Here is a 26,542-nt window from a genome sequence, read left to right as displayed (position 1 = left end):
GTTCAGATTCTACGGGAGAGTATCAGGGCCATGCAGGAGAAAACATATTTGAGAGGGGGAGATTTTTTTTAAATTGTGCACTTCGAGAAAAACGTCATGTATGAGTACGACGGAGTATCAGGGCCAAACTAAGACAAAAAAAAAAAGGAAATTAGGAAAATCGTAGTCGTAGAATTACCAGAATAAAGTCATAATGTTGTGAGAATAAAGTCGTAATATATAATATATAAATATAACTTCACAAGATATTCCTCATTTTAACACAGGGAGAAGATGCTCTTCCTGTTAGAGTTCTCATAAATGATTCTTGTAATGTTACGACTATATTCTCGTAATGTTACGACTTTATTCTCGCAATATTACGACTTTTTTTCTCTTAAATTACGACTTTATTCTGGTAATGTTACGACTTTATTCTATTACGACTTTATTTTCGCAACATTATGACTTTATTCACGTAATTTTACGACTTTATTCTCATTATATTATGACTTTATTCTCGTAATGTTACGACTTTATTCTCGTAATATTACGACTTTATTCTCGTAATGTTACGACTTTATTCTCATAATGTTACGACTTTATTCTTGTAATGTTACGACTTTATTCTCGTAATGTTACGACTTTATTCTCGCAATATTACGACTTTTTTTCTCTTAAATTACGACTTTATTCTCGTAATGTTACGACTTTATTCTATTACGACTTTATTTTTGCAACATTATGACTTTATTCACGTCATTTTACGACTTTATTCTCATTATATTATGACTTTATTCTCGTAAAGTTACGACTTTATTCTCGTAACACTACGACTTTATTCTATTACGACTTTATTTTTGCAACATTATGACTTTATTCACGTCATTTTACGACTTTATTCTTGTAATTTCAAATTTTTTTTTGTCTTAGTTTGGCCCTAACACTCCGTCGTATATGAGCGCTTCGAGGTGTACATTAAGATAAATATATGGACTCCTTACTTAAACTATGTGAAGTGAACTTTGAACTGGTTCATGAGAAGTAGGAACACTAGTGAAAGGGTTATTGATGCATGGAAACACAGTCACTGACGGAGGTTTGCAGAAGAACCGGGCCGACCCGGTGGGGGGTCGTTCCTCCGGCCGGGGGTCCCGGCCTGGACCGGCCGGGGCGGGGAGGTCGTTCCTCCGGCTGGGGGCCCGGCCAGACCTCCTGGAGGAGCCCAGCAGCGAGGCCCGGGCCTCCCGCAGGCGGCCCCTGAAGGTGCGGGTGCTGTAGTAGTACAGCAGCGGGTCGGCCACGCTGTTGGCCGCCGCCAGGCACAGCGTCACGGCCACGCCGCGCCGCAGCCGCAGCGTGACGCCGCAGCTCCAGCCGCCGCACACGGCGTGCAGGTGCAGCGTCCGCAGCAGGTGGTAGGGCAGGAAGCAGAGCAGGAAGGTGGCCGTCACCATGGCGACCAGGCGCACCGAGCGTTGGGTGTTCCGGGCCCGGTCCCGGGTGGAGGGGCCACCGGAGGGGCCCCCGGGGGGGCCACCGGGGCGGGACCTCAGCCGCCGGACGATCCCGCTGTAGCAGCAGATGATGGTGACGAAGGGCAGCAGGAAGCCGAAGATCAGACCCACGTAGTTCAGGATGAGGATCCGGGACCAGGAGGACGGGCTGGACGGCTCGAAGCAGCGCGGGAACCCCTGCCTGGAAACAAACACAAACACGGCAAAAAACCTTCAACAACTAAAGCTTTAGTTATGGTTCTGCGTCAAAACGACGCCGCACCTCCGGCGTCGCTACGCTACGCGTCGACGCAGACCACACGCCGTCACTGACGCCGTCACTGACGCCGTCACTGACGCCGTCACTGACGCCGTCACTGACGCCGTCACTGACGTGCACCCAGGGCCGCCGCAAGGGGTGTGCGAACCGTGCGACCGCACGGGGCCTCGCGCTATGGGCCGTTTAAAAAAAAAAAAAAAATAAATGATTTTTTTTTTTTTTTTTCGTTTTTATTTTTCGTTTTTTCCCTTATAAATATCAACAGTCACGTTCCATTACAGACGTAAATGTGTACTAGTCTGTGCATATCAATAAATATATGTGCAATGATGCGCGTGTCTGTTGTTCAATACAACTGATCAGACCAAGCGCAGACACAAGCTGCTCTGATCCAGACGGTGGAGTTGGAACAAACTGTCACACAATGTCGAGAGAACGAGACAGATTCAGGAAATTTCCATCAGGGGATGAAAAAAGAAAAAAACTAGAAAATGGAAGAGTTTAATGCCTCTCTGAAAGGCTCGTTTGATACATTTGTTAGAAAAATCACCGATCCGACCGGGTCTCAAGCAGCCGTGGGGCCCCGCGTCGAGGCAAGAGATGATGATGATGAGGCAGGGGAAGGTATCCAGTATTTTGCTAATTGGAGAGTTAAAATTGCGCATATAGACACCCGATCCGACTCGAAAAACCCAAAAATTCCCCCCCGGCCATTTCGCACAGGGCCTCGCAAATCTCCCAGACGGCTCTGCGTGCACCTCCCGAAAATTGTAACTACGCGTCGAGGCGACGCAGACCACACGCAGACGGAGAGGGCTGTGATTGGTTCGTTTGAAAGCAACGCATTTCCGGTTTCCGGTTTGAAGCAGTCGTGAACTTTACGCCTCTTTTCTTCGTGTATGTGTGATTTTTTTAGTTTTTTGCACAATAGTTGTCCTTATCTCTTTGATTTACTGTGACCGGAAAAAGTCGGATAAACCATTCAGGAAAAGATCGCTAACTAGCGGTCGCGGGGGGTACTGCACCACGGAGAAATGGAGTGACGGAGAAGTATGAAGGGTTCACGACGGCTTCACGGCGACGGCGTCACGGTGACGGCGTGTGCTCTGCGTTGGTTTGACGCAGAGCCATAATTCAGGCTTTAGAAGCAGCGCGGAAACCCCTGCCTGGAAACAAACACAAACACGGCAAAAAACCTTCAACAACTAAAGCTTTAGTTATGGTTCTGCGTCAAAATGACGCCGTGCCTCCGGCGTCGCTACGCTACGCGTCGACGCAGACCACACGCCGTCACTGACGCCGTCACTGACGCCGTCACTGACGTGCACCTTCCAAAAATTGTAACTACGTGTCGAGGCGACGCAGACCACACGCAGACGGAGAGGGCTGTGATTGGTTCACCGGTTTCCGGTTTGAAGCAGTCGTGAACTTTCAGCGCTCTTTTCTTCGTGTATTTGTGATTTTTTTTTGTTTTGTTTTTTTGCACAATAGTTGTCCTTATCTCTTTGATTCACTGTGACCGGAAAAAGTCGGATAAACCATCCAGGAAAAGATCGCTAACTAGCGGTCGCGGGGGGAACTGCACCGCGACCAAATGGAGTGACGGAAAAGTCCGAAGTGTTGACGACGGGGTCACGGTGACGGCGTGTGCTCTGCGTTGGTTTGACGCAGAACCATAATTCAGGCTTTAGAAGCAGCGCGGGAACCCCTGCCTGGAAAACAACCAGAAACACGGCAAAAAACCTTCAACAACTTAAGGGGCTTTCACATAGAGGGCACACAGCGGCAGCCGCCGCTGGCTTTCCCATGTTGATGAAATGAAAGTTAATTGGAAAAAGGAGGGAAATAATCAGCACCTGTGAATGACTGCAATTGTTCTGCTGCTGAGGTCACAAGTTGACATATTTACAGTGTGGAAATGGATGAAAATGCTGATGTTGAAAACGTTCTTGAGGAGCGTTTTGCAAAAAGCGATGTTCCAACTGCTAAAGGTGATGTTGCAAAAATTGAGGAGCGTGCTGTAAAAAGTGATGTTGAAAAAAGAGAGAGAAAATTAACTGCAAAAGGTGTTTCACTTCTTATTGAAAACCTGCAAAGGAACCAGAAGTTAACCTTGAATCAAGCATCCAAAATCAAGTTGCAGATTGATAATCTGTTATCTGTCAAAAAAACAAGTGATACTTTGTGCAGTGTTGAAACCCTTTTAAATTAGTTTAACAAGCTGTGTGAAGCTGCGGCTGAAACTCATGGTGCATTGATGGAAATGCCTGAAAAAGAATACAAAAGGCAGCAAACATGGTTTGAACAGAAGTTTAAAGCAAATGAGAAATTCATGTCATGCGTGATGTGTATAAATGGTTGAAGGATGCACCAGAACATTGTGACAAAGAGTCCGTAATGCAGGAGGATGAGATTCTACCCAATGACAGTATTTCAAATGTTCTCCTCCCTGGAAAAACACGGACTATCTAAGTCTAAATCTTCATCCAAATCTTCCATCACAACTTCTGCATGCTTACGAGCAAAGGCTGAAAAGGCAGCATTAATCCAACACATGGCTGCTTTGGAGAAAAAACATGCACGGGAGGCTCAGGAGGAGAAACTGCATGCAGAACAGGAACGATTGAAAAGTCAAAATGAACAATTGAAAAGACAAAAGGAACAACTGGAATATAAAGCAATAAAGCCACAAAATAAAAAGTGGAAATGTCACAAAGGTCCAAGTCTGAAACAGTGCAACAACCACCGTCACACCTTCAGGATGCACGCCCTAAAGAAAGAAAGTATAACACAACCTACAGAAACCCTCACTTCAACACTCCATGCAATTCCTACCAAGACCACCAGGAGGCGACACAACTGTCTTCAACTCACTGCATGGTCAGAGGCCAAGCAATGTTTGTACTAGGGTTGCCATCTTTCAGAAATAGAAATAAGAGACGCCCCGATTTCAGCAGCGCAGGAGCCAAAAAAAAGAGACATCCCCAAAACTTCTAAACTGCATAGAAATGTGTTTATTTTATATGAAAAAACAAAATGCTTTGATATAAAGTTTAAAGTGCTTTAATAGCAGTGAACTTGCATGACTGTACAGACAGACAACCATACTAGCAACTGAAATGCTATGTATGTCCATCAGCCCAGATATATAATATAGCTACAGGTGAAGAATATGCTGCAAAAATTAATTTATTTCAATAATTCCACTAGAATATGGTGTAAAATTTAATTTATTTCAATAATTCAACTAGAATATGGTGTAAAATTTAATTTATTTCAATAATTCAACTAGAATATGGTGTAAAAGTTAATTTATTTCAATAATTCAACTAGAATATGGTGTAAAAGTTAATTTTTTTCAATAATTCAACTAGAATATGGTGTAAAAGTTAACTTATTTCAATAATTCAACTAGAATATGGTGTAAAAGTTAATTTTTTTCAATAATTCAACTAGAATATGTTGTAAAAGTTAACTTATTTCAATAATTCAACTAGAATATGGTGTAAAAGTTAATTTATTTCAATAATTCAACTAGAATATGGTGTAAAAGTTAATTTATTTCAATAATTCAACTTAAAAGGTGAAACTAATACATCACCTAGTCTTATAACATGCAAAGCAAGATATGTTAAACCTTTATTTGTTATAGTTTTGATGATGGAACTGTTTATTGATTTCATAAAATATTCTCTAATATATCTTTTATTTGGAGTTTTCATAAACTGTGAGCCATAATCATCAAAATTATAACAAATAAAGGCTTGAAATATCTCACTTTGAATGTAGTGGGAAATAATATATTTGTTTCACCTTTAGTTAAATTTACTACGAATGACGTTTTGCAATATATTCAAATTTTCCGACCTTCACCTGTATGACATCAATAAATAAGAGCATAATATATGTCTGTATTGGTTCAATACGGAACGCAACTTTTAATTCCCAATTCCCAACCCCGACCTGGAGGTGAAGCCTGAGTCCTCCCCGCTGTCTGGCACACACATTAATAATAATAATAATAATAATAGTAATAATATATAAAGATCTGGGCACAGACGCACCAGGTCCTGTTGTCCCGCCACAAAGATTTTGCTGGCCTTAATGTTCATTGGCATTGGCAACATTATGCAGCGACAAACAGAAATCACTGTTCAGCTAGTTCAGGGGTCGGCAACCCAAAATGTTGAAAGAGCCGTATTGGACCAAAAACACAAAAAACAAATATGTCTGGAGCCGCAAAAAATGAAAAGTCTTGTATAGGCCTTAGAAAGTTATAACTGGGGGAAGATTTTTCTTTTCATTATGAACTTCAAGAAAAAAGTCGAAATGTCGAGAAAAAAGTCGAAATGTCGAGAAAAAAGTCAAAATTTCGAGAAAAAAGTCGAAATGTCGAGATTAATGTTGAAGTACAATCTCGAGAAAAAAGTCGAAATGTTGAGAAAAAAGTCAAAATTTCGAGAAAAAAGTCAAAATTTCGAGAAAAAAGTCGAAATGTTGAGATTAAAAAGGAAAGGAAAAAGGAAGAAAAAAAGAGAAAAAAAAGGAAAAAAAGAAGAAAAAAGGGAAAAAGACAAAAAAAAGAGAAAAAAAAGAAAAAAAGAAGAAAAAAAATAAAAAAAAAGGTCAAACATTTTTGAAAAAGCTCCAGGGGCCACCAGGGCGGCGCTAAAGAGCTCTAGAGCCGCGGGTTGCCGACTCCTGAGCTAGTTCAACAACAACACTCAGCATCTCCTCCACCTCGAGCACATTTGATGGTGACCCTCTACAGCAGGGGTGTCCAAAGTCGGTCCTGGAGGGCTGGTGTCCTGCATGTTTTAGTAGTTTCCCTGCATCAACACACCTGATTCTAATTAACGGTCGTCACCACCTTGTCATCAAAGTCTGGATAGTTCTGTTGATGACCAAGCTCCTTGTATCACGGTTTAATAAAAAAAGGTACACATCTAAAACATGCAGGACACCGGCCCTCGAGGACCAGGATTGGTGACCCCTGCTCTACATCATGGATCTTTTATCACGTCATTTGAACAGGGAGTTGAAAGAAAGCTCAATAATCTCCAGGACTGCTTGTACTACCTAGAACATCCCACCAGGGGGCGACATAGAGAACTGATCAGAAGCTGCTATCACATGTCAAATGATCAAGGCTATCTCAGAGCCAAGAACCAAAGGAACACTTTGGCAGTGAAAGATTGGGGCTGCTTACATGGAAAAAGCTTTACATTGGCCACCAATAAAAGCTGAAGACGTTGGTTCTCTTCAAACATACATGTTGTTTTTGAGAGGATGTAACATGATGGAAAGTCTACAGTGTATGCAGTACTGGAGTTAAGGGGGGATGAGGAGGGATGAGGAGGGATGACATCCCCCCCTGAAATAAAAACGGTCCAAATCATCCCCCCCTGAAATAAAAACGGTCCAAATCATCCCTGAAATAAAAACGGTCCAAATCATCCCCCCTGAAATAAAAACGGTCCAAATCATCCCCCCAGAAATAAAAACAGTCCAAATCATCCCCCCTGTAAAACTGCCATCCCTCATTTCCATCCCTTATGTCATTTCATCAATGAATGTGGTTTTACTGCTATTTCAACATTTAGAGTCATCACCAGAAAAATAACTTATTTGACAATTTTCACCTGTTTCAAGTAAATTCTCACTTGAAATAAGTAGAAAAATCTGCCAGTGGGACAAGATTTATCTTCTTATTACAAGCAAAATAATCTTGTTCCACTGGCAGATTTTTCTACTTATTTCAAGTGAAAATCTACTTGAAACAGGTGAAAATTGTTGTTTTTTCCAGTGATGAGTCTTGTTTTAAGTGTAATGAGATTTTTTTTACTAAAATGAGACATTTTAACTAGAAATAAGACAAATATTCTTGTTAAGATTGTGAGTTTTTGCAGTGATCCATGTTACTTATCCTGTGAAGGACAGAGTCATATTGATAAGTTCAGAAAACTGTTTTTTATTGTTGTGTTTTGATGTATTTGATGTAAGTCCAGTGGATATTTAAAGCTTACAGAAGGCTGCATTTAACTGCTGCTATGTCATTCCTGCAGTATTTCTGCAGGTGTTTTGGTCAGTGCTATTATTTGTAATATATTATATTATTTGTAATCAGCACAAATTATCTGTCCCCATATGATAAAATCCACCATCCCCCCTGATTGTTTTTACAACTTGAGTGAAATGAATGTACCATCAAACCTGAAAGAGCTTGTGATGAAAATGCCCTACAGGAGAGATGTAGAGTTTTGTTCTCTGATTTGTTCAACTTTCTGGAACATCAGATCATAATTCTCTCTGATCCTGTCTTTGGTAACTTATAAAACACACAAACTGCTACATTTAAAGGAAAAGCTCCCACAAGATTTTTTCACCCAGGAATAAAAATCCAGCCACTGTGGCAGCTGTAAGCCCTTCAGCAGGAATAAAGTCTGCACAGACACCGCTCTTCCACGCCTTGTCTCGACCACATCATGTTACATATGTAAAGAGAATCACGCAATAGGAGATTGTGTACATCTTAAGAACAAAATGCATCGTGAGAAACTTGATCTTTTAACCCTTGTACTGTCTTTGGGTCAAAATGACCCAATTCTTCTATCCTTCTTTCCTCCTCCTCTCTCCTTCCTTCTTCCCTTCCTCTTTTCCTCCTTTTTTACTCTCCTTTACTCCTTTTTCTTCCTACCTCCCTTCCATCATTTGTTCCTTTATTACCTTCTTTGCTTTTCCTTCCTTCTTTCCTTATTTTCTCCATTCCTTCCTTCTTCCCTTCCTCCCTCCCTTCTTTCCTTTTTCTCCCTTCTTTCCTTTCTTTCTCCCTTCCTTCCATCTTTTCTCCCTTCCTTACTCCCTTTCCTACTTCCTTCCTTCTTTTCTTCTTTCTTCCTTACTTCCTTCTTTCCTTCCTTCCATCTTTTCTCCCTTCCTTACTCTCTTTCCTACTTCCTTCCTTCCTTCCTTCCTTCCTTCCTTCCTTCCTTCCTTCCTTCCTTCCTTCCTTCCTTCTTTTCTCCTTTCTTCCTTACTTCCTTCCTTCCATCTTTTCTCCCTTCCTTACTCCCTTTCCTACTTCCTTCCTTCCTTCCTTCTTTTCTTCCGTCCTTACTTCCTCCCTTCCTTCCTCCCTTTCCTACTTCCTTCCTTCTTTTCTTCTTCCTTCCTTCCTTCCTTCTTTTCTTCTTCCTTCCTTCCTTCTTTCCTTCCTTCCTTCCTTCCTTCCTTCTTTTCTTCTTCCTTCCTTCCTTCCTTCCGTCCTTCTTTTCTTCTTCCTTCCTTCCTTCCTCCCTTCCTTCCTTCTTTCCTTCCTTCCTTCCTTCCTTCCTTCCGTCCTTCTTTTCTCCTTCCTTCCTTCCTTCCTTCCTTCCTTCCTTCCTTCCTTCCTTCCTTCCTTCTTTTCTTCCTTCCTTCCTCCCTTTCCTACTTCCTTCCTTATTTTCTTCTTCCTTCCTTCTTTCCTTCCTTCCTTCCTTCTTTTCTTCTTCCTTCCTTCCTTCCTTCCGTCCTTCTTTTCTCCTTCCTTCCTTCCTTCCTTCCTTCCTTCCTTCCTTCCTTCCTTCCTTCCTTCCTTCTTTTCTTCCTTCCTTCCTCCCTTTCCTACTTCCTTCCTTATTTTCTTCTTCCTTCCTTCTTTCCTTCCTTCCTTCCTTCTTTTCTTCTTCCTTCCTTCCTTCCTTCCTTCTTTTCTTCTTCCTTACTTCCTTCCTTCCTTCCTTCCATCTTTTCTCCCTTCCTTCCTCCCTTTCCTACTTCCTTCCTTCTTTTCTTCTTCCTTCCTTCCTTCCTTCTTTTCTTCTTCCTTCCTTCCTTCTTTCCTTCCTTCCTTCCTTCCTTCCTTCTTTTCTTCTTCCTTCCTTCCTTCCTTCCGTCCTTCTTTTCTTCTTCCTTCCTTCCTTCCTCCCTTCCTTCCTTCTTTCCTTCCTTCCTTCCTTCCTTCCTTCCGTCCTTCTTTTCTCCTTCCTTCCTTCCTTCCTTCCTTCCTTCCTTCCTTCCTTCCTTCCTTCCTTCCTTCTTTTCTTCCTTCCTTCCTCCCTTTCCTACTTCCTTCCTTATTTTCTTCTTCCTTCCTTCTTTCCTTCCTTCCTTCCTTCTTTTCTTCTTCCTTCCTTCCTTCCTTCCGTCCTTCTTTTCTCCTTCCTTCCTTCCTTCCTTCCTTCCTTCCTTCCTTCCTTCCTTCCTTCCTTCTTTTCTTCCTTCCTTCCTCCCTTTCCTACTTCCTTCCTTATTTTCTTCTTCCTTCCTTCTTTCCTTCCTTCCTTCCTTCTTTTCTTCTTCCTTCCTTCCTTCCTTCCTTCTTTTCTTCTTCCTTACTTCCTTCCTTCCTTCCTTCCATCTTTTCTCCCTTCCTTACTCCCTTTCCTACTCCCTTCCTTCCTTCCTTCCTTCCTTCCTTCCTTCCTTCCTTCCTTCCTTCCTTCCTTCCTTCCTTCCTTCCTTCCTTCCTTCTTTTCTTCTTCCTTCCTTCCTTCCTTCCTTCCTTCCTTCCTTCCTTCCTTCTTTTCTTCTTCCTTCTTTCCTTCCTTCCATCTTTTCTCCCTTCCTTACTCCCTTTCCTACTTCCTTCCTTCCTTCCTTCTTTTCTTCTTCCTTCCTTCCTTCCTTCCTTCCTTCCTTCCTTCTTTCCTTCCTTCCTTCTTTTCTCCCTTCCCCCTCCCTTGACCCAAAGACAGCACAAGGGTTAAGGCAAAGTGCTGTTTGTTTTGGTTGTCTAAAACCAGGTCATATCAGCAAAAGCTGCAAGAAATGTCTAACGTGTGACGTATGTAACTTCAGACATCCCACAATGCTTCACAACCCAGCTAAATTCAGAACATTTGAGCAGACAAGCAACACTGTTGTCCCTCAGCAGAACTATGCTCGCACTGGTTCTACCCTGAAGGTACACGTGGATGAGGAAGGCCTGCACACATTGCTTTGCGAGATTGAAGCCATAATTAACAGCAGACAAATGACCAAAGCCTCATTGGATCCAAATGACCTTGAAGCACTAACACCTCGGAGCAGCAGCAGCTCACGGCCGGGTCAACCGGCGCCGTCGTCCCGGGGAGAAACCTGCAGCTCTGTGGAGAATTACCGCTGGCTGAAATAAATCATTTAGGAAAATAAATGTTGGTTTAATAGATGAAATTGCTCAGAAAATTTCGAGATGAGTACAGCCGGCTGCCGGCTCGGGAGCTGATTTATGGTTCCGCGTTACACCAACGCAGAGCCTACGGCGTAGGGTACGCCGTACGGCGCGCGTCGCCGCGTAACCCACGCCGTAGGCTCTGCGTTGGTGTAACGCGGAACCATAAATCAGCGTTTATTCTGGCGTGATCGAACGATCGAACGATCGAACGAGCAAGCGAGTGATTATGTACATTCACTGAGTGAATATTATGAAAGTAAAATATATATTTCTCGCTAGAAATGTAATCAAAACGCATTTTTATGCAAAAACTAACTCAAAATATTGATTTTATTCACTAAACGCCATGTTTTTTTTTTATTCAGTCCGCAAATGACGACAAAAAGCATTCTGGGAAATTTATGATTTATGGGTCCGCGTTAAATTGACGCAGAGCCTACGGCGTAGTGTACGGCGCACGTCGCCGCGTAACCTACGCCGTAGGCTCTGCGTTGGTGTAACGCGGAACCATAAATCAGCCTTTATTCTGGCAAGGTCTGAAAAGACTTTGCAACAACGAGCAAACGAGTGATTATGTACATTCACTGAGTGAATATTATGAAAGTAAATTATATATTTCTCGCTAGAAATGTAATCAAAACGCATTTTTATGCAGAAACTAACTCAAAATATTGATTTTATTCACTAAACGCCATTTTTTTTTTGATTCAGTCCGCAAATGATGACGAAAAGCATTCTGGGAAATTTATGATTTATGGGTCCGCGTTAAATCGACGTAGAGCCTACGGCGTAGGTTACGCGGCGCGCGTCGCCACGTAACCTACGGCGTAGGCTCTGCGTTGGTGTAACACGGAACCATAAATCAGCCTTTATTCTGGTGAGATCTGAAAAGACTTTACAACAACGAGCAAGCGAGTGATTATGTACATTCACTGAGTGAATATTATGAAAGTAAAATATATATTTCTCGCTAGAAATGTAATCAAAACGCATTTTTATGCAAAAACTAACTCAAAATATTGATTTTATTCACTAAACGCCATGTTTTTTTTTTTTGATTCAGTCCGCAAATGACGACGAAAAGCATTCTGGGAAATTTGTCTGTCCCTAGAGCTAGTGAGCATCTGAAAACCCTCGATCCGTAGGGACAGATTCAGCCACTACACTTGTTTTCTTCACTCCCCCTAGGTGAAAAGAGGAATTGGGACACCGCTACCCTCACGGGAACGCACAAAATTTAGGGGTAGGGCTGAAAAGTAGGACTAGGGGGGGGTTATTGGGACTGGGCCTAAAACCCTGAGTAGCAGCCTGGACCGGCCAATCATAAAGGTTTGCCTCCTGCAGGAGGCTGAAGCCAGGGGGGAAAATCCTGTTTCATAGTTGGGGGGGACAATAAACAGTAAAATTTTAGAGAATAAATCCAGGGGGGGACAAGGAATAAAGGTTTTAGCCTTCCTTTAATACAGCATTTTGACATTTCCATCTCTATCTCGCAAACAGGCAGAAGACCTTTCTTAGAGCAATACAAAACAATGGTATTAGGTGGAAGGTGCAATAATACAGCACATCTGACATTATACACTGCAAAAACCCAACATCTTAACAAGAATATTTGTCTTATTTCTAGTTAAAATGTCTCATTTTTAGTTAAAAAAAATCTCATTACACTTAAAACAAGACTCATCACTGGAAAAAACAACAATTTTCACCTGTTTCAAGTAGATTTTCACTTAAAATAAGTAGAAAAATCTGCCAGTGGAACAAGATTGTTTTGCTTATAAGATAAATCTTGTTCCACTGGCAGACTTTTCTAATTATTTCAAGTGAAAATTTACTTGAAACAGGTGAAAATTGTCAAATAACAAGTTATTTTTCTGGTGATGACTCTTGTTTTAAGTGTAATGAGATTTTACTGTTTATTATTATTTTCGGTTTCGGCCACAAATTTTCATTTTGGTGCCCATCCATCCATCCATTATCTATATCCGCTTTATCCTTTGCAGGGTCACAGGGGTCTGCTGGAGCCTATCCCAGCTATTTTCAGGCGAGAGGCAGGAGTTACACCCTGGACAGGTCGCCAGTCCATCGCAGGTGCATTTTGGTGCATCACTACTAAATACTACTGCATTGTTCCAAAATTATTAATTCTGTCTCAAATTATTCTAGGGGGGGACAGCTTTACTAATGGGGGGGACTTGTCCCCCCCGGGATTTTCGCCCCTGGCTGAAGCCATCTGAGGATGTACCGGCTTCACTTGTGACGTCTTGGGATTTCTTTTTCTTTCTTTTGGACTGTTACTAGACTCACTCTCACTGGGGTGATCACCATAGGCAGTACTCGAGTTGTAAAAAAGAAATCAGGGGGGATGGTGGATTTTATCATATGGGGACAGATAATTTGTGCTGATTACAAATAATATAATATATTACAAATAATAGCAGTGACCAAAACACCTGCAGAAATACTGCAGGAATGACATAGCAGCAGTTAAATGCAGCCTTCTGTAAGCTTTAAATATCCACTGGTCGGTCAAATACATCAAAACACAACAATAAAAAAAAAAAAAAAGAATATTTGTCTTATTTCTAATTAAAATGTCTCATTTTAGTAAAAGAATCTCATTACACTTAAAACAAGATTCATCACTGGAAAAACAACAATTTTCACCTGTTTCAAGTAGATTTTCACTTAAAATAAGTAGAAAAATCTGCCAGTGGAACAAGATTTTTTTGCTTTTAGGATAAATCACACTGGCAGATTTTTCTACTTATTTCAAGTGAAAATGTACTTGAAACAGGTGAAAATTGTCAAATAAGTCATTTTTCTGGTGATGATTCTAAATGTTGAAATAGCAGTAAATATAAAATAGCATAAAGTATTTTATGTTTTGTACTTCTGTTGTATCATGTTTGTCAATATGGATCTTGTAGTCTGAAATAAAGAAAGATTGAAAACCACATTCATTGATGAAATGACATAAGGGATGGAAAGGGGGGATGGCAGTTTTACAGGGGGGATGATTTGGACCGTTTTTATTTCAGGGGGGATGATTTGGACCGTTTTTATTTCAGGGGGGATGCCATCCCCCCTCATCCCCCTCAACTCCAGTACTGACCATAGGTTATATAAGGTATCACCTGCACTGTGGTGGAGAGAGGCCAGTTAGGTAGCCGTCATTTTTGTTTACCGCTTTGTACTGTTTGATTACTCCGATTACACGTTAACAGGCAGTGTACATGTTTAAAATCCATAAGCGAGTGTAATCGGAAGGCCGCTGTGGCTGAGTTTTGTTATTAGACAACATAAAACTTCTCTTGGACTCAGCGTGCTTCTCTGTCAGCAGCAGCGTGTCATGCAAATATACAGGACCTGACAAATAACTCAAGCGGCTCTACAGGAAAGGCGCAAGTGTATTTGCAGTTTTAGAAAACGTAAATGTCTGCTGTCCAAGTGGATGGACGTGTCAGGACGTGGAAACGCGTGGGTTTCTGGTGGGAAATGTTTCCCTGGACTGTACCCGACGCTAACCTTCCTCCCCGGGGAACATGTTTGTTGTTCTTATGTGGAACAGTTTGCTCGTCGTTCCACAGAAATGCTGTGTGGCTCTGCGAAGACGAGTGTTTGGGTAAACACTGAAGAAGGAGGACGCCGCCTCCATCAGAGCTGAAGCTCCTCCAGGAAACTGAAGGGTCTTCTGGAGGAGGGGGCTGGGGGGGGGGGAGGCAGGACCGCTAACACGCAGCAGCAAGACCGGGACCGGCAGGACCAACCGGCTCATCCCTGACACCAAAAAACGCCTGTCCTGGCCTAGCATAGCCTGGTCTGGTCTGTCCTATTTTAGCATAGTCTGGCCTAGCATAGTCTGACCTAGCCTAGCATAGTCTGGCCTAGCATAGTCTGACCTGGTCTGGCCTATCCTAGCATAGTCTGGCCTGGCATAGCCTAGCATAGTCTGGCCTGGTCTGGACTATTTTAGCATAGTCTGGCCTAGCATAGTCTGACCTAGCCTAGCATAGTCTGGTCTGGCCTATTTTAGCATAGTCTGGCCTAGCATAGTCTGACCTAGCCTAGCATAGTCCCGCTTAGCCTAGCATAGTCTGGCCTATCCTAGCATAGTCTGGCCTAGCATAGTCTGACCTAGCCTAGCATAGTCTGGCCTAGCCTAGCATAGTCTGGCCTATCCTAGCATAGTCTGGCCTAGCCTAGCATAGTCTGACCTGGTCTGGCCTATCCTAGCATAGTCTGGCCTAGCCTAGCATAGTCTGGCATATCCTAGCATAGTCAGACCTAGCCTAGCATAGTCTGGCCTAGCATAGTCTGACCTAGCCTAGCATAGTCTGGCCTATCCTAGCATAGTCTGGCCTAGCCTAGCATAGTCTGGCCTAGCAAAATCTGGCCTGGTCTGGCCTAGCCTAGCATAGTCTGGCCTAGCATATTCTGGCCTGGTCTGGCCTATTTTAGCATAATCTGGCCTGGCCTAGCCTAGCATAGTCTGGCCTATCCTAGCATAGTCTGGCCTGGCCTAGCCTAGCATAGCCTGGCCTATCCTAGCATAGTCTGGCCTAGCCTAGCATAGTCTGGCCTATCCTAGCATATTTTGGCCTGGTCTGGCCTAGCCTAGCATAGTCTGGCCTATCCTAGCATAGTCTTGCCTGGTCTGGCCTAGCCTAGCATAGTCTGGCCTATCCTAGCATATTCTGGCCTGGTCTGGCCTAGCCTAGCATAGTCTGGCCTATCCTAGCATAGTCTTGCCTGGTCTGGCCTAGCCTAGCATAGTCTGGCCTATCCTAGCATATTCTGGCCTGGTCTGGCCTATTTTAGCATAGTCTGGCCTAGCCTAGCATAGTCTGGCCTATCCTAGCATAGTCTGGCCTAGCCTAGCATAGTCTGGCCTATCCTAGCATAGTCTTGCCTGGTCTGGCCTATTTTAGCATAGTCTGGCCTAGCATAGTCTGACCTAGCCTAGCATAGTCTGGCCTATCCTAGCATAGTCTGGCCTAGCCTAGCATAGTCTGGCCTATCCTAGCATATTCTGGCCTGGTCTGGCCTAGCCTAGCATAGTCTGGCCTATCCTAGCATAGTCTTGCCTGGTCTGGCCTAGCCTAGCATAGTCTGGCCTATCCTAGCATATTCTGGCCTGGTCTGGCCTAGCCTAGCATAGTCTGGCCTATCCTAGCATAGTCTTGCCTGGTCTGGCCTAGCCTAGCATAGTCTGGCCTATCCTAGCATATTCTGGCCTGGTCTGGCCTATTTTAGCATAGTCTGGCCTAGCCTAGCATAGTCTGGCCTATCCTAGCATAGTCTGGCCTAGCCTAGCATAGTCTGGCCTATCCTAGCATAGTCTTGCCTGGTCTGGCCTATTTTAGCATAGTCTGGCCTAGCCTAGCATAGTCAGACCTAGCCTAGCATAGTCTGGCCTGATTTGTCCTGGTCTGGATCTGGACCCTAGTGGTCTGTAGAGGACCTGCAGGTCTGGATCTGGACCCTGGTGGTCTGTAGAGGACCTGCAGGTCTGGATCTGGACCCTAGTGGTCTGTAGAGGACCTGCAGGTCTGGATCTGGACCCTAGTGGTCTGTAGAGGACCTGCAGGTCTGGATCTGGACCCTGGTGGTCTGTAGATAAAAAAACATGCCTCCACCTGTTGAGACTCACCTGTTTCTGACCCCGTTGCTCAGGAAGGGGACCGAGGCCACGCCCACAAACAGCCAGACCCCCAGGCAGACCAATAGGGTGCGGGTGGGCGTAGCCAGGGAGCGATGGCGGAGCGGCCGGGCCACGGCCAGCCAGCGGAGGAGGCTGAGCAGCGTGAGGAGGAGGATGCTGGGGATGAAGAGCAGAAGGTCAGGAGGTCAGAAGTCCCCCAGGACGCCCGTGGAGGCCATGGTTGCCGCGGTTACCTGGAGTACAGGTTGACGTAGAAGCCGTAGACGCAGAGCCGGCACAGCCAATCGGAGAAGTACCACCTGCCCCCCCCGAGGTAGTAGGCCAGGCGCAGCGGCAGGGTGAGGGAGAAGCTGCTGTCGGAGATGGCCAGGTTCATCATGACCACGCAGGACGCAGAGTTCCTGGGGGGGAACTCTGTTACATTAATATAGAGTCTGTTACAGTCCAGGTGGTCTTTAGGGGGTCTCCAGAGACCAGAACATGACCCCCGAACCGTTATTACATAAACAATGGCAGGTAAAAACTCCCCTAAACACTAACTAGAGGTTTACTAACACCAAGATACAAACTCCTGAATTAGTGAATATAACGTTCCTTCTTCTGAAGGAGCAACTGCAGCTAAAGCTGAGCAGCTAATGTTGTCAATCAGGTTTGTTTGGTGTTGATTGAAATTTAAAAGTGAAAGTGAGCAGATGAGGACAGTGAGGACATGCCCCGCCGTCTGGGCGCGAATGCTAGCATGTGGTGGAGTCAAGGATGTGGGTGGAGCTCGTCAAGTTCAGACAGGACAGACAAAGACACGTCCAGCAGGACTAGTTCTCTGGAACAGCAGGTCTGTTCATGTCGGCTCTGAGGACGTGTTGAAGACGTGTTGAAGACGTGTTGAGGACGTGTTGAGGACGTGTTGAGGACGCGTTGAGGACGTGTTGTAGGGATGTGGTGCTGTGTTCAGGGTGCCATCTAATAAATAAACGCCTCCCTGGCCGTGTAAATGTCTCCCTGGACGTGTGGACGTCTCTCTGGACGTATAAACGTCTCCCTGGACGTGTAAACGTCTCCCTTGACGTATAAACGTGTCTCTGGATATTTTTTTATTTATTTTTTTTTCTGCACACATATTAATGGTTGATACCATGCCGGTAAAAACCTAAGGCATATATATGTGCATTCTTACTATATTTAGTATTTATACATATGTGTGTATGTGTGTGTGTGGCTATGTGTGTGTATGTGTATGTGTATATGTATTTGACTAAGTGGCTGTATGTGTGTGTGTACGCGTTCTATATGTATGTGTGGCTAAGTGTGTGTGTGTGTGTATGCATATGTGTAGCTATGTGTGCGTATGTGTACACGTATGAATATATATATATATATATATATATATATATATATATATATATATATATATATATATATATATGTGTGTATGTGTGCGTGAGAGAGTGTGTGTGTATATGTCTATGTGGCTATGTGTGTGGCTATGTGTGTGTGTGTGTGTGTGTGTGTGTGTGTGTGTGTGTGTGTGTGTGTGTGTGTGTGTGTGTGTGTATGTGTCTGTGTGTGTGTGTGTGTGTGTGTAATAATCCTATCAAAGCTCCATCTGAAGTGTATCTATAGTGGGGTGGGGGGGGAGCAACCCCGCCACCCGCGAGACCAGAGGCCGACGAGAAAGAACCCAGAACCCAGGCCACCAGCAACCCCACAGAGGGGAGAAGTAGGAGGGAGGCAACCCACCGCCTGCGAGCCTGCGAGCCGGGGAGTGACGGGCCACGCGGGACAATGTCCCCCACGCCCCGGACCCCCCGCCCCTTCGCCTATGTGCGTATGAATCGTGTAGGGGGGGAAGGAGGGGGAGCAGAAGCCGAAGCCAGGAGGCAGGACCAGCAGAGCTGGCCCTGGAAGGACGCCCACGGTCCCCCACCGGCCATCCAGTTGACGGGGGCCGGCATTCCAAGCCGGGCCAGGGCCCCACCGTACCTCCACAGGCGCCCCCGGCACCGCCGTAGCCCCCAGATGGAGGGGGAAACGGTCCAGCATCCCCCCATTCATACTGACAACATAAGACATAGACACCCCGCCGCCGCGCCCGCCCGTGCACCACCCGGCCAGGGGAGACCCGGCCCCAACCCCCCCCCGGGGCCACCCTGGGGGACGCCCCAAAGGTCACAGAGTCCCCACAGACGCAGGGGCACGCAGCCCCCACCCAGCGACGGAGGACCAGGGCAGCAATGACCCCCCAGCGCAGACAGCCACCCCCCACCCAGGCAGGGCCGGGCCCTTCGAGCGGGACCCCCATGCCCATGGCCCAGCCCCCCCCGGGAAAACCGGGGACGCCTTAGCCACAGCCCCCCGCCCGAGCCCCCCCGGCCACCTTTCACCGCCATGAGGTAACCCCCTCCAAACTGACCCCCAACCCCAAGGGCTACGAGATCACCACCCCCCCGACTAGGTAACTCTGGATATTTGAACATGTCTCTGGACATATAAACGTGTGTCTGGACATTTGAATGTGTCTCTGGACATATAAACGTGTCTCTGGACATATAAACACGTCTCTGGAGATATAAACGTGTGTCTGGACATTTGAACATGTCTCTGGACGTATAAACGTGTCTCTCGACGTATAAACGTCTCCCTGGACATATAAACGTGTCTCTCGACGTATAAACGTCTCCCTGGACATATAAACGTCTCCCTGGACGTGAGGACAGCCCCTCTTCCTCTCGTCCCAGCAGCTCTGTCCTCCGGAGACGTTGGCAGGTTAAAGACAGAAAGAGGAAGTGCGGAGAACGAGACAGCGGGCCTTTGTTGTCCACCTGGATGTGTCTCAGCGGCGGTTTATCAGTTTATCAGGTTCTGGGACGAAGTAGCGGTCGGTAAACAAATGATGTGGAGGATCCCAAACAAGTCCGTCCCTGGAGGACATAAAAACGCGTCTCTGGACATATAAACACACCTTACAGAGACAGGTGTTGGTGGTCGGGTGCGTGGGTGCGTGGGTGCGTGGGTGCGTAGGTGCGTGGGTGCGTAGGTGCGAGGGTGCAGGACGGCGTGGATGCGTGGGTGTGTAGGTGCGAGGGTGCGCAGGGGCGTGGGTGCGTGGGTGCGTAGGTACATGGGTGCGTGGGTGCGTGGGTGCGTAGGTACATGGGTGCGTGGGTGCGTAGGTGCGAGGGTGCGTGGGTGCGTAGGTACATGGGTGCGTGGGTGCGTAGGTGCGAGGGTGCGTGGGTGCGTAGGTACATGGGTGCGTGGGTGCGTAGGTACATGGGTGCGTGGGTGCGTAGGTACATGGGTGCGTAGGTACATGGGTGCGTGGGTGCATGGGTGCATGGGTGCGTGGGTGCATGGGTGCATGGGTGCGTGAGTGCGTAGGTGCATAGGTGCGTGGGTGCGTGGGTGCGTGGGTGCGTACCTGCGGCTGCGCTGCCGGAAAAAGACCACCAGCGCCCCGATGTTGCATAGGAAGGCCACAGGAAACACCAGCAGGTAGGTGGCGACGTAAGCGCGGTACTTGAAGGCGTCGTCGTCATGCGAACACAGCCCCGTTACCGCGGTGTCGTTGCCCACGGTTACAGCGGTTTCGTTGCCCACGGTTAACACGGCACAGGGAGTCGTCAGCAGGTATCCTTCAAACAAGGAAGAAGTTTCTGGTTCAATCGATCATGAAACCTGATCAGGACACTTTTAGGGTCAGAAACCTGAAAACCTGAACCCTGGTGGTTACTAGATGGTAGCCTGGTGGTTACTAGATGCTAGCCTGGTGGTTACTAGATGGTAGCCTGGTGGTTACTAGATGGTAGCCTGGTGGTTACTAGATTAGCCTGGTGGTTACTAAATGGTAGCCTGGTGGTTATTAGATGGTAGCCTGGTGGTTACTAGATAGTAGCCTGGTGGTTACTAGATGGTAGCCTGGTGGTTACTAGATGGTAGCCTGGTGGTTACTAGATGGTAGCCTGGTGGTTACTAGATGGTAGCCTGGTGGTTACTTAAGGGTAGCCTGGTGGTTACCAGATGGTAGCCTGGTGGTTACTAGATGGTAGCCTGGTGGTTATTAGATGGTAGCCTGGTGGTTACTAGATGGTAGCCTGGTGGTTACTAGATGGTAGCCTGGTGGTTACCAGATGGTAGCCTGGTGGTTATTAGATGGTAGCCTGGTGGTTACTAGATGGTAGCCTGGTGGTTACTAGATGGTAGCCTGGTGGTTACTAGATGGTAGCCTGGTGGTTACTAGTTGGTAGCCTGGTGGTTACCAGATGGTAGCCTGGTGGTTACTACATGGTAGCATGGTGGTTATTAGATGGTAGCCTGGTGGTTATTAGATGGTAGCCTGGTGGTTACTAGATGGTAGCCTGGTGGTTACTAGATGGTAGCCTGGTGGTTACTAGATGGTAGCCTGGTGGTTACTAGATGGTAGCCTGGTGGTTATTAGATGGTAGCCTGGTGGTTATTAGATGGTAGCCTGGTGGTTACTAGATGGTAGCCTGGTGGTTACTAGATGGTAGCCTGGTGGTTAACAGATGGTAGCCTGGTGGTTACTACATGGTAGCATGGTGGTTACTAGATGGTAGCCTGGTGGTTACTACATGGTAGCCTGGTGGCTACTAGATGGTAGCCTGGTGGTTAACAGATGGTAGCCTGGTGGTTACTACATGGTAGCATGGTGGTTACTAGATGGTAGCCTGGTGGTTACTACATGGTAGCCTGGTGGTTACTAGATGGTAGTCTGGTGGTTACTAGATGGTAGCCTGGTGGTTACTAAATGGTAGCCTGGTGGTTACTAGATGGTAGCCTGGTGGTTACCAGGTGGTTATTAGATGGTAGCCTGGTGGTTACTAGATGGTAGCCTGGTGGTTACTAGATGGTAGCCTGGTGGTTACCAGGTGGTTATTAGATGGTAGCCTGGTGGTTACTAGATGGTAGCCTGGTGGTTACTAGATGGTAGCCTGGTGGTTACTAGATGGTAGCCCGGACCGGCGGCTCCATCATCACAAACCTCCATCACAGAGCAGCTTAATTCCTTATCTGGATTAATTATTGAATTAGTTTTAATGTCATTTTAAGAAAAACTAAAACATGCTGTAGTTTTTAATTCTTGGTTCTTCTGATCTCCAGTCAGATAAACAAACTCTTGTTGATCCTGAGATTCCTGTTTCCATAAACATAAACGTCCCCAACAGCAGATTCATGAGGAGAAAGACGTAAACAAATGCTGACGTACCAGGGAGCATGGTGCAGGTCTCTCCAGGTCCTGTTCTCTCCAGGTGCAGGTCTGCCCAGGTCCTGGTCTGCCCAGGTCCTGGTCTTGGTGCAGGTCCTGGTCCCTCCAGGTCCTGGTCTTCATGGATCCTCCAGAGTCCTGGTTCTTCCCTCGTCTGCAGGTTTGTGATCCAGCAGCTGCTGCGACGCAAATGTGGGCGTGTTGCTGTGACAGTTACCACACACACACACACACACACACACACACACACACACACACACACACACACACACACACACACACACACACACACACACACACACACACACTCGGCAGGGAGCCAGACTTCAACGGTTCTCAGGGTTTTACTGGTTCAAACATTTGCATGAAAACTGAGGATCTTCGTCTGATCGGGAAACGAGTCGCTTCAGGACGTTTTATTAACGACGAGCACGAGACAATCTCACCACCTTTATCTCAGAAATGTAAAACTTTATTACAGTTAAATAACTTTGTACTTTGTACTTTATTATAAAACTTTACTGCTGTAAAGTTAACACAACTTAATCCCTGATGTTTACAAGATACATGGAGGCAGTTTATATAGGTGTGAGGATGTTATTATTGATGTTCATATAACATTTGTTTGGGTGTGTGTATATATATATATATATATATATATATATATATATATATATATATATATATATATATATATATATATATATATATACACATATATATAAAAAAAAAATATATATATATAAAACAAAAATATATATTATTGATTATTACTATTACAAATGGTAGCCTGGATGGATTATTACTATGTTATATATATACATATATATATACATACATATATATATATATATATATATATATATATATACATATATATATATATATATATATATATATATATATATATATATATATATATATATATATATATATATATATATATTTACATGTATTTATTATTGATTATTATTGTTGTTCGGGTTTGTTTTCACTACTGTTTCATGTTCAAAATAAAATTTAAATTCAATGTTACGGCTTATTCTCATAAAATCCTGATTTTATTCTTTATTTTGCGTGAAACTGCACCTCATCTGTCTGAATCTGTTAAATTAGGGCTTTTCTGGTTTAATGTTTAGATAATTATAATTTTACTGTGAATTCTCATTATTATTATTTTATTCTCAATTTTTCCCTGACAAAGAATTTTACAGCTTTATTTTCTTAAGATCTTGACTTTCTTTTATCGAAATGACAGCTTTTCACATAAATGACCACCAGATTTTATTTCTGTAAACTTATTTTACTTTTTGTCAAATTTTAACTTGAATTTAGGCTTTTATTCTTGTAAATGTACCAACTCACTTTTGCAGTATCACAACGTTATTTCAAATAAAGACGTTAAGGTCATTAATTTCCGCATTCCTGTAATTAAATACTGATTCTGTTTTTCAGTAACTCTGTAAAGACAAACTCTAAACTGGTCGAACCGGTCAAGCTTTTTCTTCTTCTTCTTCTCCTTTGTTTTTATAAATACTTCTTCCTGCTATGTGATGACGTCATAATGTCTCTAAAGCACCTTGTTGTTGAATGATTCACTGAACTTGCCTGAACTCGTTTTCAGACGGTAATATTGTTTCCTGATGCAGTGGCGCCCCCTGGAGGCCTGGAGGTGTTAGCACCTTTAATGGGCCCCCGCAGCCTCTCAGAGAGACTGGGTGGGGTCCTCCCCCCGGTCCTGGAGGATCGATAGAAATAACATAAAATCATGCAAATTATGTTCAGAGCAAAATCAAAAATGCTCCCTGACTCAATACAGAGGTTTTTTTCAGTTCAGGAGACTCCGTATAATCTTAGAGGTGTCTGCAATTTCACTGTACAAAAAGCTAAAAAAGGTATGAAAAGGAGACGTGTCTCCATTACTGGAGTTAAATTCTGGAATGATGCCAACATGAATTTAAAAACATGTAATTCTCTTTTGGTTTTAAGAAAATGGTTTGTAAAGCTATTTTTGAAGCTTATAAGTGCGATTGACTATCTGTTAATGTTTCTTTGCCTTTCTATTGTCTCTTTGCTTTTCTGGAGGTCGGTAGCCAAAAAAAGAAAGTTGGTAATATAGGCTAGGCTTTTATAAGCAGTTTTCTTCAGCCTATGCCTTTTCAGTCATTGTTCAACACATGATTATTGGTTTTGTGTGAAAATGTTAATGCTGTGCACAAAGTTTTTTGGTGTTGTGTTGTTTTTGTGTTGTCATGACTGAATAAACTTCATTCACTCATTCATTCATATAACTCAGTCCAACTGCTTTCCACGATAAATGTAAATATTTGGAGATGAAACTAACGTGTAATTTTATCAGTCTAGGTCAGGGGTCGGAAACCCGCGGCTCCAGAGCTCTTTAGCGCCGCCCTAGTGGCTCCTGGAGTGTTTTCAAAACTTTTTTACCTTTTTTTCTTTTCTTTTTTCTTTTTTTCCTTTTTTTTCTCTTATTCTCTTTTTTTTCCTTTTTTTCTTCTTTTTTTCTTCTTTTTTACTTCTTTTTACTTCTTTTTTCCTTTTTCTCTTTTTTCTCCCTTTTTCCTTTCCTTTTTAATCTCAACATTTCGACTTTTTCTCGTAATTTAAAATTTTTTCTCAACGTTTCGACTTTTTTCTCGACATTTGGACTTTCTCGAAGTGAATAATGAAAAAAAAAATCTCCCCCCAGTTATAACTAATATAGAAACATGCAGCATGTGTTGCCTTCATTCTAACGCTTATACAAGACTTTTAATTTTTTGCGGCTCCAGACATATTTGTTTTTTGTGTTTTTGGTCCAATATGGCTCTAAAACATTTTGGGTTGCCGACCCCTGAGGGGTATTCCAGGAAGCAGGTTCAACAAATTCCGAGTTTAAACCTGAACTCTGAGTTGACTTAACCTGACATAGGAAAGTTGGAGTTTTCGGTTCCAGAACAGCGGATTTGAGTTAGTTCAATCAACTCTGAGTTTGTTAAGCTCGAGTTAAAAAGCCATCATCAGTAGAGCCCTGATACAAGCATTCACCATGGCAACCGGCGACAACAAAAGATCCACATACTTTTTATTTTTTTATTTTTAAACTTTATTTAACATTTCAATTTACAAAATCCCTTTGAGGAAACATTAGTTTGCATCTGAAGATCCACATACTTCACGCCACTGGAGTTAGAAGTGTTAATACGTGCGTATGGCGAGTATGAGAGCATATTTCAGAAAAAAAACACGAAACACGAGGAGAGAAATGACGTGGGGGAAGGTTGCTGCAGTCAATGTGTAAGTTTGTAAGTTTGAATGCAGTATTCATTTAACATTTAAGTGTTTCTCAATCCTGGTCCTCGTGGGCCCCTGTCATTTAGATCACACCCGGCTTCAGGGGAAAATGTTCTTTTTTGATTTTTTTTTTTTTTTTTTTATGCATTTATGGAATTACTCTGTGTCTATTTTTATTGATTTATTCTATTACTTAATACATATAAAATAACTACAAATGCATATCAGAACAACATGATGGATTTCACTAGTTATTATCTTTCCCAACACTTATACCCCCCCCCCGCGGTGGTCGGTCGCTATCAATCTGGTTTTTAGCTCTGCAGTGTTACTAACTTACAAAAATGAAAAGGAAGCAGACAACCACGCAATTTAAAAAAAGAAAGAAGGCAAGTGATGAGTCCAATGTTGCCCCAGCAGCAGAAGATATCAACGAGGCTGTTAGCCACTGATGGATTAATTATGCAAGTTCATTTTAAGGTAAGATATCAAATCACCCTACCCTCTTATCAATCTGTTTAAGGGAAATATTTGACTTTTTTTTTTTTTACTCTCTCCCTCTCTTTCTGTCTTCTGCTCCGTTCCTCTCCTTTTTGCATTTGGACTTTAACTGTTTGAAGTTAAACTCGGATGTCCCTGTGTTATTGTTGCACTGACAGTGAATAAAAAACGTTGCGTTTGTTAGATATGCTTTTTCTGCTCTCTCTGCTGCTTGCCTCATTGGCTGAATTGACGCCACTGAGGGAGGAGACAGAGAGAAACTCAGGCTTTATTGGAGTAAACCTGCTAGCGAGCAGGTTAGGTTCAGAGACTCAGTTGCCATAGTAACTGACTCAGATTTTGAGTTAAAGGGGACCTATTATGAAAAACACGTTTTTTCTTGTTTTAACATATATAAAGTGGTCTCCCCTCACCCTGCCAGCACAGGGGAGACAAAATACCATGAAATTCTGCAGGGTCTCTGACCCCCGCCTTACAGAGTCCCCCAGTGTCACGTGACCTTTTTTTGAGCCATTCTGAATCTGCGCCTATGGTGACGTCACCATAGGCGCTCATTTCCATAGGTTCAGCCTCCGCTGCTGAAACCACGCCCACAACCAGCTCTCTGGCTCTGGCTGGAGCGGCGCTTCCTTGAGCCAGTCGGACGCGGCGCCGCGGCGGAGCGGATCCGGGTTAAATCATCCAGGTTCCCGGATGGTTTGGGAGCTGGGTCCTCGGGGGTCCGTCCCAGGTCGAACCAGCTTCACTCTCCGAGATTTTCAGAGAAATCTGTCGGTTTGATCCCCGGTAACGGGAGATGCGCCGCGGATGCGCTCCGGAGCCGATCTGTGCGCTTTCTGGAACTGAAAACTCCGGATTTCCCTCATCTCAGGCTTAACAAACTCAGGATTTTCACTAAACCCGCTTCCTGGAATACCCCTCTGGTCTAGGTCAAACAGTGGATGATTGACATGACAGTGGCCCCGCCCCT

The 26,542-nt window shown here is 44.3% G+C and overlaps 1 protein-coding gene across 1 annotated transcript; it reads right to left on the bottom strand.

The window, feature by feature from the left end:
* Window positions 1-692: 692 nt before the first annotated feature.
* LOC133420944 (cysteinyl leukotriene receptor 1-like) lies at window positions 693-21,903 on the bottom strand. Its single transcript, XM_061710822.1, has 5 exons — window positions 21,777-21,903; window positions 19,975-20,188; window positions 16,790-16,957; window positions 16,545-16,712; window positions 693-1,677 (listed from the first exon to the last, which is right to left on the bottom strand). Exons 1-5 carry the CDS (start codon window positions 21,901-21,903, stop codon window positions 984-986), a joined length of 1,371 nt encoding a protein of 456 aa, XP_061566806.1. The 3' UTR covers window positions 693-983.
* Window positions 21,904-26,542: the final 4,639 nt, after the last annotated feature.

The sequence above is a fragment of the Cololabis saira genome, chromosome 20, assembly GCF_033807715.1.
Source record: "Cololabis saira isolate AMF1-May2022 chromosome 20, fColSai1.1, whole genome shotgun sequence".
Taxonomy (NCBI): Eukaryota; Metazoa; Chordata; class Actinopteri; order Beloniformes; family Belonidae; genus Cololabis; species Cololabis saira.
Note: the sequence above shows the minus strand (reverse complement) of the source record. Positions and strands in the feature narration are given on the sequence as shown.

What these genes read in the sequence shown, in the direction of transcription:
- LOC133420944 (XM_061710822.1), bottom strand. Translation starts at nt 21,903, where the DNA reads ATGAAGACCAGGACCTGGAGGGACCAGGACCTGCACCAAGACCAGGAC. An exon ending in TGCACCATGCTCCCTGGTAC is followed by an intron (nt 20,189 to 21,776) that starts GTCAGCATTTGT and finishes CCTTGTTTGAAG; the next exon opens with GATACCTGCTGACGACTCCC. An exon ending in AGCAACGGGGTCAGAAACAG is followed by an intron (nt 1,678 to 16,544) that starts GTGAGTCTCAAC and finishes GTTTGTTTCCAG; the next exon opens with GCAGGGGTTCCCGCGCTGCT.